At 47.4% G+C, this 10798-nt stretch overlaps 1 protein-coding gene across 2 annotated transcripts in view; it reads left to right on the top strand.

The window, feature by feature from the left end:
- Positions 1 to 1269: 1269 nt before the first annotated feature.
- The window catches only part of SRGAP1 (SLIT-ROBO Rho GTPase activating protein 1), a gene marked incomplete at both ends in the record, with an annotated part of 150652 nt that continues 141123 nt past the window's right edge, over positions 1270 to 10798 (top strand). For both annotated transcript variants that reach the window (XM_082308064.1, XM_082308063.1), the window contains one exon: positions 1270 to 1336. In XM_082308064.1, coding sequence (XP_082164190.1) covers positions 1270 to 1336 — 67 coding nt within the window. The remainder of the gene's footprint in view (positions 1337 to 10798) is intronic.

Below are 10798 nucleotides of genomic sequence, written 5' to 3'. Positions count from 1 at the left end.
AAGCGAGACCCGCTGTGCTGGGGGACACGGCTCTCCCCTCAGTGCCGCCATGCCCCTGGCCCCCCTGGGGACTCCTCCCGGGGCACGCCACCGCAGCCACCGCCCGCTCGGCACAGCCGTGCCCTGCCTCCACAGAAACGGGGCAGGAAAACGGGGTCCCCGAAGGACAAACCTCCCCTCCGGCCTCTCCCCTCCCTGTGAGGCTCGGCGGCGGCGGCAGCAGCACGCGGGTTTAACTTTCCCCGCCGGATCAAGGGCTTTCTGCCACCGCATCGCCGCCTCGCACCCTCGTCCCCTGAGGGCACCCGGCCACCATATGCTCGCTGCGGGCCCCGGGCGGCGGCCCCTTCCCTCCCGCCCCCGCCCGGGCCCGCCGGGCCTGCTAGGCCTCCCGCCGCGGGGCAGCCGGGGGAGGCGGGCGGCGGGGCCTGCGGGCCCGGCGGAGGGCGGCGGCCGCGCTCCCACCCCGGCTGCCGGCAGGGGGGAGGCGGGGCGGGCGCCACCGGGGACGAGGCGAGCGAGGAGCGGAGGCGGGCGGGGAGGCAGGAAGGGAGGAGAGAGCGGCGGGAGGGCGGGGAGAAGTTTATTCCCGGAGACACCTCTCCAGGGCGCGGCGGGGGAGCCGCCCCGCGCCGGCCGCTGCTGGGGCTGCGGGGCTGGGACATGCGCCTCCGCGCTGCCGCCCGGGGTTAGTCACGGCGGGGCGCCGGCCCCGAGTCCCCACCCAGGCGAGCGCGGCGGCCGGAGTAACTAGTGCCTCTGGCGTACGGACCGAGCGCGGCCGCCTGCCTGCTGCCTGCCGCCTGCCTCCCGCCCACCGCCCGCTCCCTCCTTCCCTTCCCTTCCCTTCCCCTCTCCCGGGTGCGTGAGGAGCGATAACAATGGTGGGGCGCAGCCGCCGGGCCCCCGCCCTCGCCTAGTGGAAGCGGGTGCCCCGCGGCCAGCGGCAGCTCCGCCGCCGCCCCGCCCCGCCCTGCCCTGCGGCGGCCCCGGGCCGCGGACCGCGTTGCTGCCGGCGGCCGTGCCTGGAGGCGATGGTGCCGGCGCCGGGGTTAGTCTGATCGCCGCCTCCCCGCCTCGCCGCCTCCGGTGCCGGCGGCGCTCCCGCGGGGCCAGCCGCCCGCCGCCGCCCCGGCCGCCGCGCTCGCTCGCTCGGGCTTGCGGCCATCTGATACAACTTGGGAGCCCCTCCGGACAAATAATAATAACTGATAATCATAACTGACAACAAGGAGAAGAAGGGGGAGAAGCGGAAGAAGCAAGTGGATAATGTCAACCCCGAGCAGATTCAAAAAGGACAAAGAGATTATAGCGGAGTATGAAAGTCAAGTGAAAGGTAAGCGCGGGGCGCGGGAGGCGCCTCCCCGCCCTCCGGGGCGCCGGCGGCAGAGCCCCCGCGGCGGGCCGGCCGGCCGCCCTGCCGGCCCCTTCCCCCGGGCTGCGGGCCGAGGCCGGCCCCGCCGCCGTCCGGGCGGGCGGGCGGCCGGTCCCTGTTGCCCGAACTTGGGGGCGGCGGCGGAGGGGAGCGGGGAGGGGGCGGCGGGCGCTGCTCCCCCGCGCTCCCAGCGGCGCCGGTTTGTGCGGGGGGCCGGCGGGGGCCGGGGCCGGGCGGCAGCTGCGGCGGTTGTCGCTGCCCGGCCCCGGCGGAGCACCTTCCCTTCCTCCACCGACTTCGGTAACACTGGAAGGCGGGGGGGGGGGGGGGGGGGTGTGATAAAAAAAAAACGGCTTGGCAGTTAAACTGAAGCGAGAGACAATAGTAAGCCATGCCCCTTTCTTAAGGCACATGGCTGGTGTCCCCCACCCTCCCCTCAGAGCCGTAGTTTCTGTGTTGGGCTGTGGAAGATGGCTAATGAAGAATTATCCCTGACTGTTGAATGAGCCTTTTCAGCCATCCCAGGAAGTATTTCAGCCTCGCATCGCCCGGCTGTATCGCATCCAACGATTGTGCCAAGGACAGCGCCGGCAGACCCTGGCTGGAGCCACCGGCGCTTCCAGACCCTCGAGTTTCCTCTCCTTACGTAGCATTTTCCCCTTTGCCAGCGTCTTGGGTGGAGCAGAGGATGGGAAAGTAGCGGCATGGGCGGTGGGGTGTGGGTCTTTTGCTGCACATCCTTTTCTTCTGGATGCTGTTGGGGAATATATTGCATAATACGCAAATTGCAATAAATCCAAGCTTCGAGGATGGATGCGAATCTGAAATGCAGCGCTTAAAAAGCTATGCAACACCTGAACTCTGTTTATTAAAATGATGTGGGTGTGCTCTTTATGTACCTGGGGTGGACCCTCCTTGATGCTGCTCACGGTCTCCATGCAGAGACGGAGCGTGTCCCAACGCAGGTCTGTGGGCTTCGGGAGCCCTCCTGCCCCGTGCAGACAGGGCTTGGGGACCTTCAAACAGAGGTGTCTGAAGTGGGGTGGGAGGAACCACTCCACAGCTGCTCAAAGATTTCTTGACTTTCTGTAATTGTACAGTATTTTCTCCTCTTACTTGATCCTGCGAGATCAAATTTTCAAGACAATTCTTGGGGTTTCGTTGTCCTTTTTCCTCTTAAAAGGAAAGAGGTAGTTTTTGAGTTTTTTTCTTCCTAAGCTTAACTTTTTGTGAAAAATACCTGTCACCAAGGAAAGTCTTTTTGGGTCCAGGAAGGAATTTACGTTTAAAATAAGAGACCTGCCAGATAAGTGGGCAGTGAGGGGTCTTCTCTGAGCTGGCAGGTAGGCCATGCTTCCAGCATCTGTTTGACATGGGCAGGGCTGAGACAGCTGTCGCGTAGCTGGTGGATTCACTGCCATTGAGCCCTTGGAGGATCGGTGCTTCTGCCTCTCTGTGGAGACGGTGATTTGTCTTGATCACTGAGCAGAAAAAATGTTCAAGATCTTAAGCTCTTTGCAGAGTGTGCAGGCTGTTCTTTGCCTCCTCCTAACACGATTGTTACGGGCTCAGCCTTTATTAACTACAGCCGGTTGCTATATAAGCTGTTCTTTTCTTTTGAATAATGAAGAAAAAATACCATGCCCTTCAGCTACATGTGTCGGATCATTTCATAAACAGCAAAGATTAAGGTAGCAAGCATCTCTGATAACCTGGCTCCTTGGTGTCATGGTCCCCATCATAATTGCAGAGGGAGGTAGCATTTGTAAACATAGCTTGGTAGGAATTTTGACTTGCTTTTGCTCCTTTGTGGTGGTCTGTGGCGTGTCTGGTCCCGACTGCCTCGCTTGAATTGTTCATTAGCAGCTGTTTGAAAAAGTGTACTGGGCTAGAAATTGTAGCCAGAGCTGCTTTTTCTTTAAGCAGCATCACTATAATTGTATTTCAGGTGGCAAGAACTGTCTGTGCTAAGACATAATTCTCCTCGATGCTAGTTCAGTGATACTAGAACAAAGTAATAATACCACTGTGTGATACCTTGAAAATCTTTTTGATATTGGGGGGGTCAAGGGCTAAGGAATCAGTCCTAATTAGACAGTAAGGTAACTTTAAGTGAATATAACTGCAGGAAATGCAGGTCCCTATATACAACCTGGAATTTCATGCATCAGGGTGGGAGAAAGGGTGTGGCCAAAACGCTTTTGCTGCTTTTGATTTCTGGTATTTGCAATGGCTAGCTGATTTCTCGCTGCTGACATGTTTAGTTGCCTGAAGGTTGTGGGCAATTTGGCAGCAAACTGGCCATTTGAGGTCCTCTGGACAGGCGCGTGCAAAGGAGTGTAACACCACATACATCCCTTACCTTGTTAAGAGATTGTATTGAGCCCAGCACGCTGAACACCAGTGTTAGCGATTCAGAAACCATACCACTGATGTGTGCATTTGTAAATCCTGTTGTAAGATGTCTGAATATTGATACTGAAGAAAGAGGGGCCTCTAATGTACATGGCCTGTAGGGTATGTATATGGTGCCATATTTGGAAATGAGGATTTAACAGTGCCATTCTTCACATAGCTTTTCTGCTCTTATCTCCTCAAATAGGAAGCAGTAACAGATGTTAATTGTTCTGCCTGGTTCCTGGGTGGTGTAAACTGACATCTTCTCCTTGGACTTTTGGCAGTATCAATAGATTGGCTGTTGCTTTAGTGGAGGTCATACAGAAACAGTAGAAAGCCTGCAAATGTTACCTGTTTGTCAAGCTAAGTGGACAAGGTATTTCTGACTTGTTGGGCAGAACATCTTATTGCACATTTTTTTGCAACATCCCTGTTCTTCAGGTTAACTTCTGTGAAACACTATCCCAATTGTAGCCGTAAGGGAATTATGTTCACTTCCCTGGCCATCATATAGAAAGCAGAAGGATATTTCTTAAGGATGTCTTACTACTGAAGTTAGATCTGTCTGGATGGATACCTATACCAATTGTTTTGGGGGATATAAAGATATTATGGTGACATAGGTACTTTAATTTGTAGACATAAAGGCACGTGGGAAGTATTGCTTGGTTCTGTAACGCTTACTGGTTTGAAGTCAGCTACATTGATACATTTCAGTTCCAGTATGACCTTGTTACCTGGTAATTTTGCTGAAGCACCTACTTCTCAGCAATGTTTCCCTTTCTAATTCAAAAGCTTTAGGAAAAGGATCGAGAGCTTGTTTATTCAAGAACATTTTGACAGTTCTGAGGAGCAATTTATATTATTGTTAAAATGGCTTGGACAATGTGCCTTGTAGACTTTCTTCAGACTGTATGGGATTACTGAGTAAAATCACTTCTTAAAGTATCCCATATCATCCAGACTATCAATTGTATGTGTTTTTTCTGAAGAATGTGGTAATTTTATAGGCCCTCTAAAGTCATTAGAGGTGGGTTTCCTACCAACCTTAAAACTGGGGTGGGGGATACAACTAGAGCTAGAAAGTGGAGGTAATCCTGTTTAAATGAGCAACAGACTGGCAGTATAGTTAGGAGCTGAGTACTAACTTTGTGATACATGACCCTGCTGAGATTTATACACAGCATGCCTTCACTCAAAGCTCAATTGGCTATAGTAGCCTATTATTTTCCTACCTTTTGTATTCTGAGGACCAGCTGCTCCTTGGTAGTGCTGATAACTTAAGTAGTGTCTGTTGATAAAGCTACTGAGCAATCTACAGTAGCGAAGGAATACTAGAGCATCCTCTGATGTCCATGTGGGTATCTCAGGTATGGTGAAGGGTGAGCTAGTGAGATCTTGAATACCTGGCTCACTTCAGAAATTTATCCCTCTGGAGAAGAAATGTATAGTAGTAACAGACAATCGGGGATGCTGCTCAATAGCTTTCAGATGATTCAAGTATTAAACTGGCATGTTTACCTTCTTAAGACTGGTAAATGGCCTTCCATGCACAGGAGAAACGTGCTTTGAATAGGTAAGCATTGTGCTGGCTGATTGTCTGGGCCTGTCTATTCAGTGAGATCCTCTGTATGGTTTGAACTGTTGAGGATCTTTGGAGTTTAACAGTCTCTTGGCCTTCCTACGCAACTGCATCTCCAACTGAAAAGGACTGAGGGAAGAGCTACTTAGAATGCTTCCTTTTTCCACCTTTATTTTCTGGTTGGAAGTGACTGAGTGGAAATATAAGTCCAAAAGCAGCTTTGTGAAGGGAGACACTTACCTAACATCAATATTTGCGTGGTCTTCTTCAGAACAAAATACTCCTATTTTCCATGAGAAACAACTTGTTAGTCCTCTGTATTACATTGACTAATTAATTTTTATGGAAAATGAAAATTCTAATTTATAAAACTTAATTTCAATTTACTTCAGATTAAAACAATCTAGAATTAAACCAACAACAACAGAAGCCTCTCTGAGGAAAGGCTGAGTTCTGAAATACAAATTGGGTTGACGTTTTAGTAAACTTATAACTATTTTGAAAGATGAAAAATTGATGCCTTGGATGATGCCAGAATTCTCAAGTTTTATTTCAAAAAATTCTGGTGAATAGATGCCAGTTTCCAAAGTTCAAGTTTATCAAGTGTGGTTCAGTAGAAATTTTTCTGATCAAAGAACTTGACCACAATGAGTTTGTCTTATACAGAAAGGATATTGTTCTTTGTGCTGTTTGTCAATTGGAGTTACATGTTCGAGAGACAGGCTAGTGAAGGATAGTTCCTTACCTTTTTCCCCCACTACTTTCTTCCTGCTCTCTGATCCTTCCCTTCAGAGTACAAACTTCAGTTATCCAGGTAAATGTTAACGAGTTTGTAGTTGGCTACGCAGCTGGAAGGGGTATCTGCAGGTTTAGATAGTTCAGTCATAAACTGAAAAATTTTTTTTTTTTTACCCTACATATTCAATACTTGCACTCTTCTCACAGCTTTCTTGAAATGAAAACTAAGGAACTTGTTTTAGTTCGATACTGTGCACCAAATTATTTGGGGGGAGCCCTACAAAAAGCCTACTTCCCAAAGGTCATGATTGAGGAACTTCAGAGATTGTGGCCTCTGTCTTTCTATATAATTAAAGAAAAAAATACCTTTTCTTGGTAACTTTTTGAAAATATGGCCAACAGTCAGGAAAGTAGACTTTTTTCCTGGTTCGACCACACACTGCAGCTGGTGTCTCCCAGGACTGTAGTGAAACTATGTTTATTATTTTACTTGAATTTAAAGGTGAATAAAGTCCTAATTGCTATAGCACACATGAAAGGGTGAGCAACGAATGGATTGTCTGACTGGTGTTTCTTTCTGGCAATATGGCAATCATAATGCATACTTAATATGTACGTTTTGTGTATACCTGCACTTTTTTTGTTAGTCTCTAAGAAAGCTTTAACTCGCCTCTGACTCTGAAGCAGTTTGGCTCCTTTTATTATCACTTCTTTTGAGCTTTTTTTTCCTTTCCAAGCATACTTTCTGTGCAGTTTTGCTGTTGCAGAGCAATGCTCTAAATCACGCTAAGGTTCATTTAATTTCCTGCCATTATCTTTTATTGGTCACTTTTTTATGAACTGAAGTCCTAGTTGCTAATAAAATTAAACTTATAGCTTTGAAATGGCTGTGGTAAGACAGAATGGGATCCGAATTTCATCTCATTTTCCGCCTCAGACTTCGCTTGGGTTAGGTTTTGCCTTTTGTGAAAACTGGTCTCCTTGTCAGTCAGAGGTGATGGATGGTAGCACTGGAAAAAGTGGGTCAGTGCTGCTGAGACTGGATAAGAAATCCCCTGCTGACCATTACACAGCCTATTAGAAATCACTGACCATGACTTGACAGCGCAGCACGTCTCATCTCTGTTTTGGACAGGGCTGGACATAGGGGAGAGCACGAATGGAGCCAGGCAGGTGTCAATGGAAGCTCCTGTGGTGCTTGTTCTTCTCTTTACCTTTTTTTCAAGCCCCTGCTACATCTAGCTGTCACGCTATCCCACGTCTAACCTTTCTGGTCTCCCCAGTGGAAATTAGTGCTACCTTAACTCGTATTAATCCCCGTTAGAGCCTAATCTACTCTTACTGTTCGGCTTTCATGGAGCAAAATAGGCTTTGGAGCGTGGGAGTTTGTTTTTGTGTGCGAGTGGTTAGTCTAAACCTGTACCATGGCTCCTTGCGCCCTGTGTGCTGCCCCTCTGCATCCTGCAGGTTTTAGTCTGGTGGCAGCGTTTCCTCTGTGACTGGCTTCTCCCACCTTGCCAGTTACTGACCCGACCTTCCTGGGACCCCGCTGTGCTCTCTGCTCTGAGCTATCTGGGCTGATCCCATCAAGTGCTGGCCATCTCCGAGGCAAGGCTGGCTGACCTTGCTCTGTGCTGGTCAGTCTGGGAGTTGCGAGTCATGAATAGCCTGTTCCGCCTGAAGTTACTTTATGTCTTTTCCTTCCCCGCTTCTTGTCTCTTGGGCACAATGCCAAATACTCTGAGGTTCAAGAGATTGTGGGGATATGTATGTATGCATGTATTGTATGCATGCATGGCGAGGAAGAGCGACAGCTGAAAACTGGAGGCAGCAGCTGAAGGTGCAATGGCTGGCATTGCTGCCTGTGTCCTGCTAACAGGGAAAAGGCCGGTGGGCTGTGCAGTAGCAGATACTTGGGATGAAGCACAGAGGGCCATTGCTGAGAGCATGGGACCGTCTCCTGGGTAAGAGGCAGAGCTGTCTGCACAGGAAAACTGCTTGCTGCATGTGTTTTACATTACAAGACTATATCTGGCGCCAAAACCAAAGGAGTTGGTTATCACTGCTCTTTTTCCTTTGTTTCCAAGACTTAAACAACTGCAGGCTGTTCGGGCAGTTCGTGTGGTGGCTTGGTCCTGTGGGAGTGCTCTAAGACAAACAATTCACTTTGATCTCTTGTAACGGACGTGGTAATCCTGAGGCACCACTTCTTCAGAAACCTACTGTTTTCTGCAGCTTGTGGAAGTTATCTTCTGGTAGACGCAGAAGTGTGTCACAAGTCGGTTATAGCCACCTGGTAGGCTAAAGGTGGTGTATTACATTTTACCTATGCTCTGCCCACTAATCCATCTCGTCCAGGCAAAACGCTGGTATTCTCAAGCCATTTTCTGTTAGCTACATCTTAGTAACTGAACAAGGAAAATCTCCTCAATAGCCCCTTCCCTCCCCTCTGTTCATGTCACTGTTTCTCAGGCTATTATTATTGCTTCTTTAATTATAATTATATTATTTCTCAGGCTATTATTATTATTATTTCTCAGGCTACTGTTTCTCACCTGTATGAATTTCAAGATGCAGTATTCAATCTTGCATCATACAACCCAGTGGAAACCTGGATTTTACCTGGAGGTGACTGTTTGATAAATCCTGAGATTGAGATGCAGTCTCTTTATGGAAAACAAAGAATATTTTGGAAACAACCCCAAGCAAATCTAATGTTCTGTTTCCAAGAGCTGGCTTGTATATGGGCATGGCCATGACTTTGTATTACTCGCTGCTAGTCAGTAAGTGCAAACATTATAATGAACAGTTTATCTTCTCTAGAAGATGATGCTTGTTTTAGTTCATGGTTGGCACAATAAAATAATCCCAGCTCTAGATGCATGTTAATGAGGTAGGTGTTACAGGTAGGAAGAGAAGGTGCTCTTCATAGTCTTTCACTTGAAACATTTAGACAAGAAGAGGGCCCAGCCTCCTATGTCAGAAAAATCTCTGGGAAACAAGCACCAGCAAAACCACTAAATGCTCTCAGAAAATGCTGTGGAGAAAGTGTATGCTGTACGATTTGACTCTGTAATAATCATATTTGTGAAATGAGTTAAGGATGACGTGTGTCATTAACTTCTAACTCTATCCAGTGCAGGACAGTGCAGTTGGTCTGGTTTTAATGAAGTCCCTCCAAAGGTGTGTGGGTACTTGATCTGCACTTACCTTGATCGTAGCATCTGGGGGGTTGCTTTTAATTACAGAGTGATAAGAAGGGAAAAAAGCTTTTCTTTGTCTATCATTTTTCTAGAAAAATTTTCAGTAGAACTTGCTTTGAAGTGTGGTCATAGATTCATCAGTTAGAATATCCCTGTTAACTTTGTTATGTTATCTATTATTGACCAATAAAACCTGTTTGAGTTTCAGTTGCAACCTCCTGAGACTTCCCATTACAGATGTGGAAGCGCTGACAAGCAGGCAAGAGAGCTGTATTAGCATATTAACCAAAACATTCTCAAAATATGCTAGACAAACTTATTCTTTTATTGTGAAATAGAAGTTACAAAAAATATAATTAGAATGCTTACGGTGTAGTATTTCTTGTTAACTGTATGGGGAATAAAAAGCAAACGCAGGTGGCGTACCGGATGATGACTTCCCGGAAGTAATGATTGTAACCCTTTACATAATTAGCCATTGTGGGAAACGTAAATGACTACTGCAGATTCATGTAAATGGACTGTCCAGACTCCTTAACTGACTCAGCGCTTACTCATCTGAATTACTCCGCGTGTAGGATCTGCTAGCAGTTTGCTGGTGCTGTCTTGTGTCAGGAGTCTTCAAGATGCTGCTTTGACTTGTTTCTTCCAAGGTATCAGAAGTGGAGCGATATACACTTTTGGCTTTGCTCTGTCTGTGTGTTAAACTAAATAAGGAGATGTGCTGATCCCCTTCCACTTTCCAGTGTACATTCTTTCATATGGTAAAAGAAACCAGTCTCTACTGTTCTAGCCAGTTCCAGAGTATCTGCTTCCTGAAAATCAGAGGAATCTGCTCACGTTTACAGGGTACAGCAGAAGTCTAATGAGATTCAGTGATAGCTCCTGTATGGCACTCTTCTTTCAACAACCTGTCTTCTTTCAAGCCTTGCTGTTCTCCGCTTTTCCCCTCTGACTCTTTTCTTTATAAGAGAAGAGGGGATAAACAATCTAAAGCATTAGGTCAGAGGCAAGATAAAATAAGTGTTCTTTCAGTACCAAGATGAGCAAGCATCTGAACCAAAACTTTCTAAGTCAACAATTAAGTTACTGTTTTAGAAAGTAATAGAGAAATTGAAAGGGTTACAAGTAACTTCATTTTTTTTTTTATATTACAGAACAAGATCTATTATTCTGCTTTTTCTGCTGGGGAAAAAAAAAAAACTTTAGCCTTTTGTCATTAACTTTTTTTTTTTAAGATGTCAACTGTCCAGTAAATAATCTTTTAGGAAAGATAAAAGATAGGATTGCCTATGGTAATAGCAGACTTGACTTGATGATCCACACAGTCCCTTTCCTTAAAGTTTTATACTGCTGGTAGTTCAGGGCACTGTGTCAGACAGCTGTCTAGTGCCTCTAGTTATTCTACTTGCTTGCTAGATACACTGCAATACAAGCCTCTGTACCAAAACACGCTGCAACTAAGTTCGTAGGCATAAAGTTACTCTTACTCCTTTGACAGTA

Source organism: Platalea leucorodia (genome assembly GCF_965183815.1).
Source record: "Platalea leucorodia genome assembly, chromosome: 4".
NCBI lineage: Eukaryota > Metazoa > Chordata > Aves > Pelecaniformes > Threskiornithidae > Platalea > Platalea leucorodia.
Note: the sequence above shows the minus strand (reverse complement) of the source record. Positions and strands in the feature narration are given on the sequence as shown.